At 48.5% G+C, this 20950-nt stretch overlaps 1 protein-coding gene across 2 annotated transcripts; it reads left to right on the forward strand.

The window, feature by feature from the left end:
• Positions 1–4811: 4811 nt before the first annotated feature.
• Positions 4812–20786, forward strand: Marveld3 (MARVEL domain containing 3). Of its 2 annotated transcripts, none has more exons than XM_005073034.4 (3): positions 4812–5299; positions 7125–7252; positions 16567–20786. In XM_005073034.4, the coding sequence occupies exons 1-3, from the start codon at positions 4908–4910 to the stop codon at positions 17202–17204; spliced, it is 1158 nt and encodes a 385-aa protein (XP_005073091.1). In that variant the 5' UTR covers positions 4812–4907; the 3' UTR covers positions 17205–20786. The 2 variants fall into 2 exon arrangements, with proteins under 2 accessions (XP_005073091.1, XP_005073092.1); XM_005073035.4 differs by lacking the exon at positions 16567–20786 and adding an exon at positions 11064–12818.
• Positions 20787–20950: the final 164 nt, after the last annotated feature.

Consider the following 20950-nt stretch of genomic DNA (forward strand, 5'->3'; position numbering starts at 1 on the left):
AATGTAATTCATTTACTCATATTGCAGAATTTGACAAGTTAAAATATGTGCAGGTGGTGGTTGATATGTTTTCAGGTTTCTTGCTGGCCAATGCACAAACTAGAAAAGTCACCAAGCATGTGATAAGTCACTGCTTAAAATGTTTTGCTTACATGGGAGTTCCAAAAGTGATAAAGAACAGACAATAGGTCTGGATATTCTAATAGGACATTCATCTATTTTGTACTCAATAGAAAATTCAGCACAAAACAGTTATTCCTTATAATCCCCAAGGACAAGGAATTATGGTGCATGCTCATGGCTCCTTGAAAATGTAACTTCTTAAAATAAAAACAGGGGGGAGTAATGTCCCCAGTCTCCACATGATTCATTAAATCATGCACTCCTCATTTTAAATTTTTTTAAATGTGGATGCCAATGAACAATCTGCTGCAGACAGATTCTGGCGTGATGGAACTCGAGTGACTTTCACTCAGGTCAAACGGAGACATCCATGCACTAGACAGTGGAGAAGACCCAATTCTGCCTAACTTGGGGTCAAGGGAGCATTTGTGTTTTCTTGCAGGAAAAAAGTTCGATGGCTGCCAGAATGTTTGAGATGCGTAGAGCAGAGAAAAACTGGGCCTGAGACTGTGGGAGCCTGCCTAAGCCAGTTTGAGTGAGATCCGCTGAACCAGTGTTCCTGACCCTTGAAACAGTCAGTTGAAGATTTCCAGTTCCTCAACAGGCCTACTGCATCGACTTCCCAAACCTGTGAATTTTCATCCTGGAGCCGTCATAGAACTGGGCGACTAGCAATTTGCCCTTGACACACCTTGAAAGACAATTCATTTTGCCATTTTTTCCCTTTGGGGAAAAAAGGACCCATTTAAAACAACTGGACACTAGTATGGACCGTGATGAGTGGCAAAAGCCCCTTCTCAGTATTTGACACACCAGCCATCAGAAGACCGATTGGGCCTTCTTGAGGAACCCACCTGTCCTGATGCCAGAATGCTGCCTGAGAAGCTGTTGGAGTGGTAAAATACCAACTTTGGTGGTCCGTGCTCCTGGTTTCGTGCCTTTGCCAGTGGAGTACTCAGGAGAGAATCAGCTCATCCTTACACGACATGAGACAGACTTTGACATCATGGTGGCCATTGCGGCCGCTATTGCGACTGCCACCACGGCAGCTACAGTTCTGGCTTTGCTATCTTTTAGCCAATTGCCACGGCAGGCACGCTGGATAAACTCTCAGGGGAGGTTGCCTCTACCTTAAGTTCCCAAAATAAGATCATTTCTCTAGTACTTTAAATCTAAATCAGCAAATTTCTCTCTTAATTTTCCCAAATTAAGATTTCTGAGACCAGGATGCCTCCCCTTTCGGAAGACTCCCTCTTAAAGGAACTGCAACTGACAGGTCAATTACTTAAGGAATGGAGTGGGTCGCTAGCCCTTGGGATTATGGCCCTGGACAGCACAGTTTTAGCCCTAGTCTGCCTTTGCCGCACACAGGAAGGCCACAAGCCCAGCACCATTTTCATGCAAAGCAGATCATGCTTTCCTAGGCGCAGATAGCCCCTCAGTGCAGGCCTGGCTGAGCCTGCAAGACAGATGAGCAATCAATGATAGGTAAGACTCAGGGGACATCTGCTAACCTAAGACAGGGACTACAGGGCCTGGGAAGGCTTTTCAATGATGGGTAAAGCAGATGTTGATGTCCCAGACAACCTAAGACAGATGCTCATTTTTATGTATATAAAAAAGGGGAAATTGTTGGATCCTCCCCCTATAGGGATCTGCTGACCAGCTTATGACTAGGAGCTTATCTAACATATATCTCTTGTTCCCCTCCTTCCAATGAGGCCTGAATGCAGGTTCCTGTCATCCACCCATCCTTATTGCCTGAAAGCAAGTTCCTGTTATCCTCCCATCCTTATTGCCAGAGGGGCCTGGGAACATCAACTTCTGACCTTGGTAGTTTTCCACCGCGCCTGCTAACTGGTATATAATGCTCCTTTCTTGTTGCAATAAATGGCATTCTCCTTGCAAGAATGACCCGCTGTCTTTTTTCTTTATTTCAATCCTCAGGCCCTCACCCGAATCCTTGAGAAGTGTTGTAGCCTGGGCGCTACAAATAATGAATGAAAGAGAAGAAGAAAGCAGAGGGGAAAATGCCAAGATACCCGAAGCAAAATCCTGGGGATGTTTAAAAGCGAGTCCGCCTTCATCTGGGAGGAGGTCAGAGTTGGTTTCCTGGCAGTGGCACCCATGCAGCTCCCTCCTGTTCATCCAGTAGTGTCATTCATTCATTCATTCATTCATTAATAGGTGGCATGTTCTAGGCACTGGGGACATAACAGGGAACACGGTAAGTCCCCGCCTTCGTGGAACTTACTCTGCAAGGTACAGCCAAACAATAGACCCATTTATAAGAACACAAATATATAATATTTACTGAGTGAACTGAGCCCTGGGAAGAAGATGAAAGTCAGAGGAGACAGTGGTCAGGAAGGCATGCCAGGACAGCCAGGCTTGGGCAGAGCAGTCTGAGGGAAGCCCGGCTGGCTCAGGGTTGGCTGGCACGCGCTCCCCCCTCCTCCTTTCCGCTTCTCACTTTTGTGGTGAAAATGTCTGCCGGCGGCTGCCCCTTCACTGTGTTCCAGAAGCTTGAAGCATGGCATATGTGTGGAGGTCACAGGACAGTTTTGGGCGTGTATACTAGGTTTTTTGCACCTGTTTAGACAGGGTTTCTTGTTCACCACTGCATACACCAGGCTGGCTTCTGGGAGAAGTCTCCTATCTCCATTTCCCACTCATTGTAGGAGTGCCTGGATACAGTTGTGAGCTGCCTCAGCCAGCTTTACACAGGTTCTGGGGCATCTGAACTCAAGGCCTCACACTTGAGCAGAAAGTGCTCATTGGGCAATCTTCTCAGCCCAGTGTAATTCCTTTGTGATTTTCTGGTGGTGTTGAGGATTGAACCGAGGGCCCGAGACACACTTGTTACCGGTGAGACACAACCCCCTTTTTTGAGACAATTATTGCTATGTGGCCCTGGCTAGCCAGGAGCGCACTATGCAGACAAAGGTTGGTCTCACACTGGTGGCAATCCTCCTGCTTCAACCTTCCAACACGAGGTTTACAGAGATCCTAGGCTGGAACTGCGGGTGTGCTCCACCCCTGGTAACTGGTGACTCAGGTTTTAAGCTACTGGGTAGGGGCAGAAAAGAGATCTTAGAGGTTAACATTCTGCGCGGTGGTAATAGAGCCTTAGATGAATGCAGGGATGAGGGAGGGCAGTCCTCTGGAGTTTGTGAGGCTCTAGCTCTGCATCTTGTAGCCTTAGTGGTAACACTGGCAGAGCCTGGCATGGGGTTTGGCACCAAAGCCTCTGCAGAAGTGGCCAGGAGACCAGTTCATAGCATTCTCAAAGCAGAGTGGAAACTGCATGGATGAGCCCATTGCAACTCTTTTGGGGATCACAATGACTTCTGGCTGCCCCCCAACACCTGTACTGCATGGATGGGAGCCACAGAGGGATGCACTTACAGCTATGAAACATGAAATGCTAAAACAGTACTGTATGTAAAGCTCAGGAAAGGCACTGCCTGCTGCTATAGCCCTCCTTCAGAGCCCACCCAGGGGACATCTCTCAGCCCAGCTGGAGCTTGTGTTCCGTCCCAGGCATCCATGGTAAGGGCTGGAGACACAGGGGATATCACCAGACTCACATCTGGGAAACAGGGGTCAGCTCGACAGTCAGAGTGGGTCTCCAAGCAGGCACTCCCTCAGAGCCCCATTATCTTGGAAAGCGCAATTTAAGAACAGACTCCCAAGTCACCGATTCCTCGCTCCACACAGAGCAGAGTCCTCCCACTAATTTCCGAGTGTTGCCTTTGCACATTCCTGTCCAGCCTCTGCACACACCAGAGCACTAACCCTGTCCAAGGGGCTTCCCTGCAGCATCCCCTGCACCGTCTGAGTCAGGTGCTCCTAAACACTTGCTGAAAGAACTAACAGGCCAGTTTTCTGGGTATTTTTTTAATGTCCTTGCTTGGCAAAATTAAAGACTGATGATTATGAATACAATAATTCTTTTTTAAGTATTTTATAAGTCTGGGACTATTCCAATAGACGGACTGACAACACAGCTTCTCTAAGGAGAGAGGGGAACAGTGTATGGGAGGCTGGATGAGTGAGTGAGTGGATATAGGGCTGGCTGGTGGATGGCTAAGGATGGATGATTGACTGGATGGGCATAATCTGGGGAAGCAAGCCCAAGATGCTTTGTACGTTGATCAACAGGCAATCTCCGCTGCTAGCTTCACTGGCTGGGAGTGGAGTCACTCCACCCAAACTGAGAGCAGCCAGCAAAGTTACCAACTCCTCCCACTGCTAAGCTCTCTATCAGAAGGCACAAACCCATGCCCAGCGGCACGAAACTGTCTTAGCGGGCTTAATGGCCTTAGTTTGTAACTGGGGATGTAGCCCAGAAGCCCACTTACCTAGACATGCAAAGTCCTGGGATTAAAACCCAGTATCACGAAAGTAAATAAGCAGATGATTGATCGGTTTCCTGATGTCTCTACGTAAGAGACAGCGTTTGAAGGCTGAGCTGATTTGACCACATCCCATCACCTGTTCTCTGAACCACTTAACCTTTGTTAATTCCATAACACCTAGGTCTGACAGCTATCTCAACAAGAACCTGTCCCCCACCTCCACTCCCACCTCCTCCGCCGGGCACCACGACACCGCCCCCTGGCGGCCAGGGGCAGGTCTCCTCTCCGGACTGCCGGAGGGCGAGTGCGCGTGCGCACAGGTGAGCAGCCACTGCCCGGTTCTTAAGCCTGGCCACCTGCCTGGGAAACTTGTGGTCGGTTGCTGCTCTCGGGTCGTTTCCGGGCGTGGACAAGAACCGGGCCATGGAAGATACTCTGGGGACTCGCGAGCCCCGGGCCCGTCCGAGAGACCGAGACCCAGACAGGCGCCCGCACCCGGACCGAGACCGCCACGTCGAGCGGCCGCGGGACCGAGCCGGGGACAGGCACAGGGAGAGGAACGGGGACGTGAGAGGAAACGGGGACCGTCGAGCGGGCAGGGAACGGAGGACCGACCGAGACCCGCGCCAGGACAGACACAGGGACGCGGGCCATCGTGCAGCAGAACCAAGAGCCTGGGAGAAGCCCCGCCAAAGCCGTGCGCGGCCGGAGCCCTGGGTACCCAGTTGGGACACAGTCCCGGCCCCCGGGCCCGCGCCCTGGGGAGCCCCGGAGCCGCGGCCGAAGCAGAGCCCTGGGCGCCGCGGGTTGGACAGGTGAGCGGTGCACCTGCTGGACCCCGGACCGTGCCTACCCTAGCCGGCGCAGGGGTGGCACTGCGACGTCCCCAACCCTTTGTTTGAACTTGATTACCCAAGGAGAAAGGGAAGGTCCTGGAACCAGGAGAAAGAGTTTCAGCACCGAAACCGGAACGGTTTAGAAGGCTAAGTGGGTGGGGCTAGCTAGAGGCCGGATGCCTATGCTAAGACTACAGACTCTTACACCCTGCTCTCAAGTTAGCCCTTCACACCTTTCAAAGCCCAGTTTCCAGGTGTCGGAGCGGGGGCGAGGGGGAGGTGGGCTGAACAAAGTTAGCCCAACAAAGAGTTAATGGTTGGACTTGCTCCTCCTGCCAAGGCCATATGCACAGCAGACTTTTGCACTTTTAAACAAGAAGCCAAGGCCGCCTGAAGTCTCGAGTGGGTATGTAACCCCTTTGTGGGTGAGGTCTTTCCAAGTAGCTTCTTTCAAATCTTGTGCTTGTTTGAACCCGAATGAACGAACTTCACCAGTAGGACCCGAAACTCCCCTAAGCGCCTGTGTCCTGGAAAGTTTGTGAATGGGAATAGAAAGGAGGACCACAGGTGGCCTGGTCGCCACACCCCCCTCCTAGAGAGTTAGCATGCCGTCCAATCCCTAGATGTTAGTCAATGTGCCGACTAGGGGCCAGGCTCTGCAGAACCAAGAAACAAGCCCTTGGGTGAGACTGTCTTTTTCGTGCGCGCGCATCTTGCCCACTTCAGCTCCAGTTTGTCTTGCAAGGCCGTCTGAGCAGTTGTCAAAACTGTGGGCATTCTTTTCCCTAGAGACAACCCTCCCAGCTGATACCAGGTTCTATACTGTGATACCTGGCCTCTGCTGTTAGCCTTAGAGGCTGTGTCCACACACCAGGGAAATCTGCTATCATGAGTTTATGTTTCACTATCTAAAACCAACTAGCATTACAAAAGCTGTGTCCAGACTCAGTCTGCTCTTTCAATCTTTGACACCAGCTATCGCTTCCCTGACTGCACCCATCTCGAACCGCAACCACAGGTGTACAAGCAAAAGTACATTTGCAAGTTTCCTTATAAACCAGAGCCCTGGTTACCCCATCTCACCCCAAAGTGGATGAAAGAAATGCATTTGTTCATTTCGTATTTAGAGATTTGAGCCAAAGGGCAGAGTCTGCCTGTCCTCCTCTCAAGTATTTATTGGAAGGAGGGGATGCAGTAATTTACCGTCAGGGTTCAGCCTGGTGCAGGCAGATGGCCAGTGTGTCATCGTTCCTACAGAAAAAACAACACTGAGCTGCTGGCTCAGCGAGCCTAGGTTGTGAGTGTGTACAACGCAAGAACCTTCTCTGCACTGACCAAAGCTGTAAGGATTTCACACCAAAGAAAGGTGGGATGACTTCTGTGTCCTGGAAAATTCCCCCAACCCACCAAGTGGAATGCAGCCTCCTGCTGAATCTTGGGCAGAGCCCAGGCTGTATTAAATAAAAGGAAAGACAAGAAGAAACAGAAGGCTCCAGGGGTGGCCAAGGAAGGAATGGCAGAAAGACCTCAAAAGCAGCCTGGCTGGGTGTGATGGTACACGTCTATAATCCCAACACTTGGAAGGTGGAGGCAAGTGGATTAGTTAGGAGTTCTAGTACCAGTGGGCATGGTAGCACACATCTGTGACCTAGCACTTGGGAAGCTGAGGCAGGAGGATCACATGTTTAAGGTAAGCCTAGGCTGCATACTGAGGAATGTATTTTTTAAAAAAAAACATAAATGAAGTCTTAATAAATCACTGAGTTGCTGTCCTGTCCCTAATGTCTGTGCTCCTTGGTTACAGTGAACTTGCTTCGGAAAGATATGTGTCCGTACACTCCCGTCCTGCAAGACAGGAAGAGGAATATTACCAGTCTGAAGCTGAGGGGCTCCTGGAATGCCACAAATGCAGATACTTGTGCTCCGGAAGAGGTAAGACTTGGGGGACCCCATCTGACCATTTATATTCCAAATGGCTTGAGGAGAGGCAAGGTCAGGGTTGGAGGGGTATGGGTTGCTGAATTGAAAGCCCATTGAGTTTTCCCCTTGGATTCCTAGTATTCTCATTTCCATGTATGCATGGGGTTCTTGCTAAAAAAAAAAAAAAAAAAAGACAGGAAGGTCTGAACTGTGCAATGAAGCTCCTGAAGCTTATTCAATGTGCCTGGCTCTGAGCATGGGTCAACCCCCTGGTGGAACTTGGTACGCTCAATGTGCTGGGAGCTGCTTGTGGTGGACAGTGGCGCCTTTGGCATAGCAAGCTCCACAGAGGAAACATCATGCCCGCAGCAACATCAGCTTGCTCCTCAAACCGAACAGGGATGGATGGTCTCCTGAGAGACCCGGTGCCAAGCAGTCAGTCACTGGCTTTTACTCCCCATCCACTGAGATGTACAATAAGAATAGATTTACATTAAGACCAGATTTACAGCTTAGCATGGTGACTTACATGTCTGTAATCCCAGCTAAGGCAGGGTTGCTATGAGTTCTCGACCAGTTTGGGTGACATATCAAGACCCTGTCTCAAATAACAATCAAAATCAGATTTATACATAGAGAAAAACAAAAGTGTCATAAAACTACTTAACCCTTCTGCACACCAAGTGCATTAATATTTTCTCTTTCATTAAAAACAAAAGCCAGGGACCAGCGTGATGGCTCAGGGATGAAGGTGCTTGCTGCCAAACCTGATGATCCCAGTTCAATCCTTAGGACCTACTTGGTGGAAGGACAGACCCAACTCTCCCAAGTTGTCCTCTGACCTCCATACACATGCCATATACACACACACAAATGAAGTTAAGAAATAAATAAAAGTCTGGCGTGGTGGCATACGGTCAGTGGATAGAGGAGGACCAGGAGTTCAGAGACCAGCCTAAGCTATAGGAGACTGTCTCAACTTAAACAAAACAAAATCAACTTTAAAACTCTCGCTAGTGTTACCAGCTACCAGCCTGGCCTCCCAGGTCCTGGTCTTGCCAGCAAGGAAGAAAATCTGGTTTGTCAGGGTGAACCCGATGGTGCGGGGACTGTGGTTAGTCTGCTGAGGCTGCCTGTGACTAAGTGTGGAAACATCCCAGCCTACAGGGGGACATCATGGAGTCAACAGCTGGAGCTGTGCCCCAGGGGATGCTGAAGGAGTAGCGATTATAGGATTTTGAAGAACTTAGATGAAAGGCCTCTAAGCCGTCTGGCTACAAGGATCTTCATCAGCTGGTTTACATACATCAGCTGGTTTACATATGCTACTGCCAGTGATGTCTTTAATCCTCTTGATAACCCCCAAGGTTCAGAGAGGCACAGCTAGCTACCCAGGTCACACAGCCCAGTTCAGTTGAAGGTACTGGAATTGAAGCTTGGAGCTCCAGCTTAAGGCCTCAAAGCCTTTCATTGCAGAATGTTCTTCTCTGTTGCTGTAAATAACAGAAACAAGCTTTCTGCTGGCTGACAAGTTTTCATTTCTTCCCCCATTTCTGTGATTCATTTACCAAGAAGAAAGGGCAGGGAGAGCCTAGGCTTCTGACCAAAACACACCTAGAAATCCAGGGTTGATCGCTTCTGGATATTGAGCCTGGTGGTGGGGTGTGGAAGTCCAGGTTTGGAAAGCTTGGAGATGGTTCAATCCTCAGAAACTACAGATAGTAGCTGTGAAGATGCCGGTGTTTGGAGCTTCCACACAGGTGCATCGGGGGTGTGGAAAGACAGCCATCTGCCTCCGGACTGGCTAGAGCAGGGGAAACAAGCCCGGATGCAGGTTATCTGGAGCCATTTACGTCCACAGGAGAGTGGACGCTTTGTGGCTTTTTCTTTGTCAATGAAATCATGCCATTCCTCTCCCCGCCCTGTGGTCCTCTGGGGACACTCTGAAGTCTGGTCTGACTCACCCCTAGAAAGTTCAATGGAACTTTCAGACCAACAGAAAGAGATGAATGCCAACTTCACTTTTTCAAGAAAGAAATCTCAGACAGAAACATCTTTAGGGATTGGAAATATCAGATTGAGAGCAGGTACACACACAGGCTTCCCTTGACCCCGCACCCCAGGCCTCTTGTGGGTGTAGATTCTGCTGGTTGGCTGTTTGGAGGGACAGGTGTAGGGCTAGCTCAGCTCATTTGCATATGGAACACTTCCTCCCCCTCCCCGCCTTGGCCTTGGAAGCTTAGTCTGTAAGTCACAGTGGTTTGTTCTTATTGATAGCTTCTGGCCATTGCTGCAAAGTCTTTGAAAGTCTGATTTCTCATCGAGGCACAGAGGCACTCTCCAGCACCTAGAGTTGGCACTTCTGTTGTCAGGAGTGCTGCTATTTGGCTTAGAACCTTTAAGTGTAGCTGCTGAGAGTATTTGGGGTTTGCATTTCAAAGGAACAGCTTCCTAAGAGGAAGTTGATTCTGTGGATGCATGTATATGTGTTACATAGCTTTGGATACATAATACAACCCGAAATGTTGCTGTAATAAAAAAAAATACATCCAAGCAAAACAACCTCAGAGATCAAGGGTCACAGTCTCAGAGGTTTCAGCCCATCAAGACAGGGAGAGAGTCTTTGGGATCGGTCCACTTCCTGGTGGCCAGGAAGCAGAGGCGGAGGAGGGGACAGGGAAGAATGACCTTCCTGCAGGAGAACCTCTTTCCCATCTGTGTTCCATCAGAGCCTCTAGCCTGTTGCTTGGTACTGCCCACGTTAAGGGAGGGTCTTCTGCTTTATCTCTGGAAACCCCACAGACTTACCAACCTCCCAGGTTCTTGCCAGTTCAATCAAGCTGACCGTCACCATCAACCATCACACCATCCCAGCCGAGAGGGTTCTGTCAGACCATGCCGCCAGTGCATTAGCTTGTGATCCCCTCAAAAGGGCCTTTTCCTAATTTATACTTTCAATCTCTCCTTCTTAATAATTAATGCCCTAATACAGTACCAGTACAGTACTGAGATTGTGCCAGGATTCCCAAGTGCAGCTGACTCGAGTGGGGGGTCTGGAGACTGAGCCAGAGGTTGAACTGCTGATCTTGGGCTCCAGAGTCAGCAAAGGCCTCCGAAGGCCTGTGAGCCCCAAGCCACTTTGTCTGCACAGCCCGCTCATGCTTTTGTGGATCTACTAAGCCTGACAGAGGAGGGAGGAGCTCTGTGAGGGCTCCACCCCTCCTGTGCTCCATTAGGAGAGTCTCTCCAGCAGGAGGTGAAGAACATGTGAGGCCCTGGGTTCCCATCCCTAGTACCACAAAAAGTTTTGTCACATAGGAATGCACTGGAGAAACCTGCATGTCCTTTCGTCCCACTGAAGTGGTTAAATTCATTATGATACCATGGGTGCTGGGGAGCAAACATGGATTCTCATGCTTACAAGACAAGCATTTTACTGACAGCCATCTCCACTTGGTTTTTTGTTTGTTAGTTTTTGTTTTTGTTTTTTGAGACAGGGTTTCTCTATGTAACAGTCCTGGCTGTCCTGGAACCGCTTTGCAGACTAGGCTGGCCTTGAACTCAGGGATCTACCTGACTCTGCCTCTTGAGTACTGGGGAGTGTGCGGCACCCCATCCAGCCCTGTTTGGCTTTTTTTTTAGCCTTATGCTTTTTAGTAGAAAAGAAAGTATCCCTGCTGCCACCTGACACTAACTGTTGCAGCCTACACTGCCGGCTGTGGGCAGAAGAAGGAACCAGTGGGCTGAGCTTCCTGGGAAGGCTGGTGAAGAGTCTCCTAGTGCAAAAACAGCATCTTGGAGCAGTAACACCCTTTTCTTACAGCCTGCTGCCAGATGCTGGAGGTTCTGCTGAACTTGCTGATCTTGGCCTGCAGCTCTATCTCTTACAGTTCCACAGGGGGCTACACGGGCATCACCAGCCTGGGGGGGATTTACTACTACCAGTACGGAGGGGCTTACAGCGGCTTCAGTGGTGCTGACGGGGACAAAGCCCAACAGCTGGATGTGCAGTTCTATCAGCTCAAGCTGCCCACGGTCACTGCGGCAATGGCCTACAGCGGAGCCCTCATGACCTTCTCCTGCCTCCTCATCCTCGGGGGTGTCCTGCGGGTCCCGTGGCACTGTCCACTGTGTCTGGTGATCGAGGGCGTGATAGACGTGCTTATCGCTGGGGCATACCTCCCAGCCTTGTACTTCTTCTTCCAACACCTCTCTGCTGCCTATAGCTCGGATGTGTGCAAGGAGAGGGAGGCCCTGTACCAGAGCAAAGGTTACAGTGGCTTCAACTGTGGTACCCATGGCGGAGATATAGGAGCAGGAGTTTTTGCAGCCATGGGCATTGTGGTCTTCACCATGGGAGCTGTCCTGGCCTTTAGGGGTTACCGAAAAGTCAAGAAGCTGAAGGAGAAGCCCACAGAAATGCTTGAGTTTTAGACTTCTGGAATGTTCTGCCGAGTGTACATGATCGAAGTCACTTTCAACCATAATCTTCCACAAGAATTCTTTGATGTGGAACTCACTAATGCTTCCAAAATACCAAGCTAGTGTAGATATGCTAGGTTTAGCTCCTGGTTGCCTGGAGCTGTGTTCCTCTGGTTTCTGGAACCAAAAATATATTGAAACCCAAAATACTAGAGCCAGGCATGGTGGTACAGGCTTGTAATCTTATAATCCTAGCACTTGTAAGGTGGAGGCAGGAGAATCTTTAGTTCAAGGCTAGCCTGGGATATATAGTAAGACCCTGTCTCCAAGCCAGACAAAGGAGGAGCTAGTAGAGGCCAGGACCCGCAGGAGGAAAGCAAAGTGTACTTCATGATCAGGGCAGGGACAATTGCATTGGAAACTTATTCCTGGAGTTCACAAAAAGCTACATTGACTGAGACTGTCTCTTCTAAACTCGGCTCTCTTCGGTAGATGCTCCCGGCCTTCCACACCAAGTATCTGGTCCCTGTACTCCTTCAACTCTGTGGATTCTGGAGGACACTTCCCCAGAAAAACATAAGTGTGAGGGCGGGCGGTAAGGAAAAGAGAATCAGATTAAATTCACTGAGCTGCAAAGAAGCCATTCTACAGGCCCCTTACAGGCCCCAGCACTCAATAAGCATTTGTACCTCTCGTAAATGTGCCATTGTATGAAGACTCCAACCCCACAGCTGGTATTCAGGATCTACCCAAAAGAAAAGAATGTGAAGTCTTTTTCCCAACAGAGGAATGTTACTTTTGGTCAGATAACTTCATGGACTGGACTATGTGAATTACAGCCTGGAACCATTGCAGTATATTCTGGTACAAGTGAATATGTTCACTGTTTGACAGGAATCCAAGCATTTCAAAGAAAATTTTTTAAATTTGGAAGCAGCAGTTTTCTTTATGTTCATAATACATTATTCACTTAGATGCCATTGATTGATTTAGAAGACTTTGGGTTTAGGGACAGAATTACATACCTCTGTTGTACATGGTTAGAAATACTCTTGAATTTGCTCAAAGAAAAATGGAGACTTTTTTATTTTTAATTCTATAGGTATCTTTACTGCACATATTCATTTTATTTTTCAAAATAAAAAGATCAAACTGGCTTGCTTGCCTGGATTTTTTTCACCCTAAAACAGTTACGTACAGTGCAATGGCAGAAACTGATGCAGAATTAAGCAGAGTGCTACATGGTCAGTCACAAAGGCAGCCTTGCTCAGCAAGCTGCTGTTTTTAGCAAAGACCCAGGGGTCTTCAGAGTCTCTGTTTCCACAAGCCTGACCCATCCCTACTCTAGACAGATTGCAATGCCTCCTTGTTTTCTTTTCCTCTAGTGTATCTTTCTGCATTAGCAGCATGCTTAAAGATACTGTGACTGTGCGAGGAGTAGTTTGGCTAAGGCGGGTCTGGCTAGTTGGTGTCCGGGATCATCCCTGTAGTCGTATTCCTTCAATAAACCCTGTTACCACTGCACCTAGCAGAAGACATGGAAGCCTAGATTTCTTCCATGCCAGCCAAGAGATGTGTGCTGTGTGTACCACAAGGAAAGGGGTCATGTTTCCCACCTCTTGTATCAGCACAGTGTTTCTGTTTCTACATACTGATGGAAGGAAAATCAGGGTAGGGAAGGATGTGGAGTGTGGGAGACAGCAGCTGCCCCCTACCAGTGACATCTGGGCTGGTTCATCGTTTGCTGTACTTACAGAGCCTGGTTGAAGAGTGGGCAGTTTTAATCTGATGTTGAATTTTAAATAAGAGCAATACAGTTTCTCAACTCCCAGATCCCCACGCTGCTGCGTCCCCTGGCTTTTCAGGAATTCCCGTGGGCTTGCAGAAGATAGGTTCAGCTAGCTGTGCCTGAAGACTGTAGAACCGGCAGCTGCCCCTTAACTGCCCTGTGATAAACATGGTGCCCATTAGTGTAATGCATAGTTTTCTTAATCTCTGGGAAACAGCACTTTTTCAAAATTCTCCCCATTTCTTCTCACATTTCATACTGCTCTCCTCCTGTTTTAGAATATTACAGAGATGCCTTACCATCCATTTGTAAGTTCCAAGAAATTTTAGTCATTTATTAGCATCCATAGGGATTGGCCCCAGAGTCCCCTCCAATATTTAAATCTGAGAGTGCTCTGGTCTCCTGTATAAAAATGTCATGGTATTGGTGTATAGCTATAGCTCTCTGCTATCCCTGCATTACTTACTCCTAACAATGTAAGTGCTATGCAAACAGTTGCTAAAATGTATTGTTTAGCAAACACTGCTAAGAAAAAGCCTGCTTTGTTCCAGACACTTTTCAATCTTTAGTGGAATCTTCTGATGCAGAAGCTGCAACTAGGGGAGCTGACTGCTCCCCCTTACATTGACCCTTCCCACAGATCCATGGGAGAGGGAGGCAGGTGGTGCTGGAAGCCTTATCTTCATTCATCAGATAAAATGTCTAAGGCTTAGAAGGACTTCAGTGAGCCAGGCAGGGTCATTGACTAGTAAAGAGTATTCGAATTCAGGGTTCATTTGCATTCTTGCCTCTGCACCCCCAGAGGATGATAAGCAAACTTCTAGAAGCTAGAAGTGCAGCCTGAAGCTTCTGCAGGGAGCCAGTGACAAGGACAGACAACAGACAAGAGGCGTTCAGTCTTGGCCCACCTGGTGGCTCTCACTGCCTTGTGGAATCTGGAGATTTGACAGACTTCTAAGAAACTCCCTACGCACATACAGCCTGAGTGTCTCTCTGTAGGAGCCTGGTTGAGCAAACTGGTCCATCCACTCAAGCCAGCTGGAAGTCATGTAACAAATGATGTGGCCACCAGGCAGACTGACCTAGAGATATCGCTGGCACAGAGTAAATGATACCAGCAGGATGCTTGATGCTGTATGCGCTACATTTATGTTGGGGGGACGGGGGAGGAGGAGGGTGTGACATAGATTCGAATGTTTTCATTTGCATAGAGAAAAACTGGAAAGTGGGCTGAGGAGATGGCCGTGGGCAAAGTGCTTGCCTCATGTGTATAACAACCTCAGTTCAGACCCCCAGAGTGTGTGTCAAAAGCCAGGCTCAGTGGGGAACGCCTGTGGTCCGTGGGAGGCGGAGGTGGTGGAACCCTGGAACTCACTGGTAGCGAGCTACTCAAGCCTTTTTGGTGAAGTTCCAGGTCAGTGACAGACCTGTTTCCAAGAAAAGATGGGAACACCTGAGGAATGACACCTGAGGTTGTCCTCTGACCTTCATACACTCAACATGTGTATATGCATGACCTCCCACCACAAACATGCATAAATACACGCATGAACGCGTGCATACACACACGCACACAGAGAAACAGAGACAGGAAGAAGCAGGGGCGTATTAGAGAGTTATGACGATGCTAGGAGTCGGGGTGGCTGGATGAGGTCATCTGGGTTACACAGCAAGATTGTTCTTTGGGGGAGGGGAGAGCATGAATGAACATTTTCAGTTTATCCTTCATGACATTAACTCCCCCCCCGAACTTCCCATTTGAAGTCTCACAAGAAGTCACAGGGCAGTGCAGAGTGGCCTTTTGTACCCTGTGGGAGCTCTCTGCAGCCGTGCCGTGAATGAGGGTAGCGGGACCCAGAGAAGTGGTGATCTTCAGAGCTTGGGTAGTTTTCGCCTGTTACACACGGACTCATCCGTGCAGTGTTGTCGCTGTATTAGTTTGCTCACCACAATGAAACCCAGAGACACTCCATTCCAGCACACACCTCCAGCGCTGTGCCTACCCCACAGCCACATCCACCCTTTCTTCCTGTCTCCCAATCATCCCTGTCCCAGTCACCGCCCGTGTGCCACACCACCAGGTCTGTCCCACTGAGACTGTTCCACAGACAGAATCATACAGAATCATGTAGCCTTTTGAGACCAGAACTGCCCCCGCCCCCACCATGCACTCATAATTACCTTGAAATTCACCCAGTTGTTGCAGGTTCGCCCTGTTTATTGCTGCATAGGGCATTCCCTGGGGGCGAGGAGTGGGGGTCACTGCTCAAGTTCTCCCAGCATTCACCTGTTACAAATAAAGCTACTACTATGAAGACTCACAAACATGTTTTTGTGTTTTCCTTCCTTTTTTACATTTTGAGGCTGGCTCTCAGTGTGTAGCCCAGCCTGGCCTCCACGGAAGGCCCTCCTCTTCAAACTACCAAACAACTTTATTTCTTTAGGGTTAATGGCAGAGCCACATGGTACACATATATTTAACTTTTTAAGCTACTCTAAGCCAATTACAGTACTACACACCTTACGAAGCTAAGGCAGGTGGATAAGGAGTTCAACGCCAGCCTGGGCTACAAACAAGACCCTATGTAAAAAAAAAAAAAAATTAAAGTTTTTAAGTCTCCAAGTTTTTAAGGTTGACATTTGATTTTTTATAAGAATGTGTATTTTATATATACAAGAGGGTTTTGCATTTGCAATGTTTGCATACCTATTGCCCACTGAGGTCAGAGGAGGGCATGGGATCTCTTGGAACCAGAGTTACAGAGGTTGTGAGCTACTGTGTGGGTGCTGGGAACCCAACCCATGTCCTAGGCAAAAGTCACAAGTGCTCTGTCTGAGCACTGAGCCCTCGCTCAACCCATGCAACCGGCAATATTTTAAAAAAAAAATATGTTTTAGAAACAACCGGGCTGATGTACAGCCCACCAGCAGAGCAATTGCCTAACACACATGTGTCCTGGGCCCCACCACAAGCACTAGGAATTTAAATGGCTTGTTTTTTAAGACAAAGCCAAGAATATTGATAATGCTGCTGAACAGAATCGGTCATCTTCGGACCCAGGGGATCCCCAGTTGACCTGGTGAGTGCCTTAAATCAGACTCTCTCTTCCCCCAGGTGTGGTGCAGATAGTGGAGGTGATTTTGAATGGCATGGTTCTCATATGCATCGTGGCCTCCTACTTTGTCCTGGCCGGATTCAGCGCCAGCTTTGCCAGCGGCAGCGGCTTCGGGAACAACTACTACTCACCTTTTGAGGGCACGGAGCTGGAGCAGGTTCGGCAGCTGGACCAGCAGTACACGATCCTGCGGTCGCCCCTGATCTATGGTGGTGTGGCTGTTTCCCTAGGGCTGGGCGTCCTCACTATGGGAGCTTTACTGCAGGGAGCCAAGAGTCTGAGGAAGCTGCCCGGGAGGTGGCTGCTGCTGGAGGCAGCCTTCAGCCTCTTGGCCGCAGTAGGCTACTGTGTCGGCATTGGCATTTACCTGCACGCTGCCTTGAGCATCAATTCCACCGACACTTGCAAAACCAGAGAGAGGCTCTATGCCCGCAGGGGTCTCACCTGGATGAACTGCCAGCTGGCAGGCACCGACGGGGCAGCGGCCACCTTCGCTTGCCTTCTGGTGATTATGTACGCTGCCAGCGTGGTGCTAGCCCTGCGGTGCTACCGAGAACAGAAGCGCTACAAAGACAGTCAGAATCAGCACCAAAATTACAGTGATGTCCCAGAATACGTGTGGTCTGGGACACTCTAAGGAAATCTGAACTCTCCTTTGCTCCTCCCTTACAAACACACGGGTAGACAACCGTGATTTCCCAAGCTCCCCCAGGTGCCAGAGCAGCGGTTAGCTGTGAATTTGGCCCACCCCATGAAAGCTTGGGGTCAGAGGGACATCGTATTTGTCGGAAAGAGCCATCTGGCAAGCCTGGGTATGCCCTCGTGGTAGGGGCTCTTGCTACGTGGTGAGGTGATAGTGTTACGTAGGAGACTAGCCAAGGAAATTTTGCGAGCCTGAGAACACATCAGAGGGTAGCATGTGCAGAGCTAGAGGAGAAATCCTCCCTCCACTGTAAACATAGCCATAGCAGAAAACATTAAAAGGCTAGAGACAGGGCTCAGCTGTCAAAGGTACTGGCTGCTCTTACCCAGGACCCAGGTTCCCTTCCCAGCACCCACATGACCCCCCACCGTCTAGAACTCCAGTTCCTCTTTGGACTCCAAGGGCACTGCATGAATGTGGTACACATACACAAGCAGGCAACCAGTCATATGAATAAAATTTAAAACCTTTTCTAAAAATGGGTCACAGGGCACTGTTGTACTTGGCAGCTGTAGGGTTGGGCTCCAATCAGTAACTGTTTTCCTCTCTTTCCCAGAGAGAGCTACAATGTTAGAGGGTACCATGGCAGTTCAGCAGAGATGGAGAAGGGGTTGGGCTGCTTACACGGGAAGGGACTTCTTGATTCCTCTGTAGGATTCCAGCCTCACAGGCCAGGGGAAATGTTTTCCACTAGCTATTCCATGTAGGTGTGTGCAGAGGAGGAGGGTGGTATTAATTGACTTGATTTTTTTTTTTTAAAACACAAGTCTTCAATGGTTGGAGACATGGTTCAGCAGGTGAAGGTATCTACTGCCAAGCCTGAAGGCCTGAGTCTGATCCCTGGGGTCCTCATGGTGGAAAAGGAATGGCCTCCCTCTGATCTCCTTGGGCACACCATAGTATTTGCACACTCCGCACACATATTGGGCACAACATAGTATTTGCACACTGGCACACACATATAGGTAATTCTTGTGGGGCCTGTCAAAAGTAAACCTCATGCAGAAGTGGATGAGAGATGGTTAGGCAGTTAAAAGCACTTTACTGCTCTTGCAGAGGGCCCAGGTTCAATTCCCAGAACCCACATGGCACAACCATCTGTAACTCCAGTTCCAGGGATTCAACACCCCAAGTTGCCGTCTGAAGGCACCAGACACACAGATCATGCACATGCATACAGACAGGCAAACATTCAAATGTAAAATAAAAACGAAGGACTCTTGTAAGAATGAAGCAAAACTGAGGGGGAAATAGCCACCGAGAAATCTCTACTGTCTGAATGTCAGCTTCACTGTCGCCCTTGGCCTGAGCATTGACTAGTGCCCACACTTGATGGGTGGCAAAGAAGACTGAACAAATCCAAACTGTGCACCTGAGCAAGAGACTAGCACCCCACGCGCCATCATTATTTTCTGGGTATTCTTCTGCTCACCTGGGGTCTTTCACCAGATAAAGGAGACTTTGACCTATGACCCCAGCCCTTCCCAGCTGGCTCTTGAGCAGGAGCCCCTCTTCTGACTGGAGGCCATCAGTGAGGAATCACAGTGCTATCAGTCCGGAGTTCAGGGTGGAAACGCTCTAGCAAACTTGATGGGATCCACTATGTGTCAGGCGTTTGAAGACTTGTTATCTGAGTGTCACAGATGACAAGGTCCAAGAAGGGCAGGGCAGATGTTTCTTAACAGTGATCACTGAGTGGCATTACTCGGTAAGAGCACCACCTACCACTCTGGCTGCATTTGGCACCAAGGAGAGACGCTGTCATTTCTGTTTAATGACAAAAGCTGCTAACACGGGGCTAACTTTCCTAGGCACAGAGTGCTTATGCAGCAGAGATAAGGCCTGGATACAGGCTAGAGATAGCTGTTAATAGCACTTGCTGCTTTTCCCAGAACATGATTGTGAGCTTCATAACCTCCTGTAACTTAAGCTCCTGGGACCTGATACCCTTCTGACTCCACAGACTCCTGCACTCACATGTGCACATACCCACACATACATACACATAATTAAAAAATAGATCTTGTGTGTGTATATATACATATACACATACATGCATACATACATACACACACATACATACATACATACATGCATACATACATACATACTTGACCCTCTGACTCACACTAAAGGGTGTTACAAGTAACAGACAAGTTCTTGTGGCCTTTGGGACACCAGAGGCTACCACTCAAAGCGGAGAACAAACTTGGAAACATCACTTTTGCCATCCTAGCCCATGTAAGTGTCTTGAGGGTCAGAGGTATCAAGCGGAGATTCAGTGCTTCCCTGGCACACACCCTGAGGGGAGCTGATCTTGCTTGAAATCCACAGACTAGAAGACACCCAGTGAGGGCAGAGGTAGCACCAATTCAGAGGCTTAACTGGATGGTAATCAACTTGTAAGCCAACACTCACCAAGTCTAATGTCCTAATGCCCCACCTTATGGAAGGGATGCCAACCAGGGCCAGTAAGCTCCCTGGCTCCTGTGTTACCATCAGCTGTGACTACTTAAGGAGTTGTAGAGTTTCCTCAGATATAACCCTCATTTAAGAATTATGCTGTCAGTAGTGAGCTTTTGTGGAGTGTCTCACATAGCTCAAACTGGCCCCAATCTTGTTATGTAGCCATGGCTGGCTTTGAACTCCTGATCTTCCACCCAAGTGCTGGAGTCACATGTGCCACTATGCATAGGTGGCATTTCCTTAAACATAAACCAAAGAATCTTCAGTGAATGTGTCTTTGTTGCTATTCCAGCAAAAAGATGCAATGGGTTGGGTATGGTCTGTGTGTTCTCCAGGGGTCCACTGTGACTGAAGTCTTGGTCTACAGGATGGCTGTTGTTTTGGGGAGGTGGGTCCTATTGGAAGGTTCTTAGGTCACTGGGAGCATGCTTGTGGCAGATGGTTCCCTTGGGATTCCTGGGCAGTTCCTGTCACTATCTACCATCATGTTAGCAGGCCTGAATTGACCTGATGGTACATGCCTGAACCTGCAAAACTGAGCTAGAAAATAAGGTCAATCTGGTTTAATGATGCCCCTCACTGATTAGTGTTGATTAGGTCTGTCTGGCTAAGCAGTGTTCCCTTCCTTTTCTCCACTATTCCATACGTCTCTCTGAAAACAAGTTTAATAGAATCTCCAAGTAACCTCAAAAATGTGAGCTAAACAAACTTCTTTCTCTTCATAAACTGCCTGTATCAGACATTTTGTTATAGTGACAAAAGCTGATTAATAGAAAAAAAACATGTTATTTTCCATGTGGGGGAGAGATAATAATTCTTTTTGGAGAATACAGTCACTGGTAGGTCTTTCATGCCCCAGTGCATGGTTCCACACCATGCTCTTATGGGAAGGACGAACTGGACTTAGTAGGAAGTTATAAAGCAAAATGAAGTTGAAAGGAGTGTGTTGGAGGAAGTTGGGAGAAAATGGGGGACAGACATGATTATATTTCCTTGTGTACCTGTATGAAGTGATCAATAATAAAGAAAACATTTTATTCATTGTCTTAACTCACAGATTGCAGTGTCATAAAACAGGTTTTGCATTTTGTCCTTCTTTTTCCCCTAGAGAAAAACTATGAAAGTCCTAAACATACTTTTAGTAAAGAACCTAATTCTGCATATAATTATAGTTCTTCATAAAATATTTATAAAGCAAAGGCATGGAAAAGATA

The sequence above is a fragment of the Mesocricetus auratus genome, unplaced genomic scaffold (genome assembly GCF_017639785.1).
Source record: "Mesocricetus auratus isolate SY011 unplaced genomic scaffold, BCM_Maur_2.0 Super-Scaffold_6723, whole genome shotgun sequence".
Lineage (NCBI taxonomy): Eukaryota > Metazoa > Chordata > Mammalia > Rodentia > Cricetidae > Mesocricetus > Mesocricetus auratus.

Bases quoted from the DNA above. Each gene is read 5' to 3' on its own strand.
- Marveld3 (XM_005073034.4), top strand. From the start codon at position 4,908: ATGGAAGATACTCTGGGGACTCGCGAGCCCCGGGCCCGTCCGAGAGAC. The intron at 5,300-7,124 runs GTGAGCGGTGCA...CCTTGGTTACAG, and splicing joins GGGCGCCGCGGGTTGGACAG to TGAACTTGCTTCGGAAAGAT. The intron at 7,253-16,566 runs GTAAGACTTGGG...CTCTTCCCCCAG, and splicing joins ATACTTGTGCTCCGGAAGAG to GTGTGGTGCAGATAGTGGAG.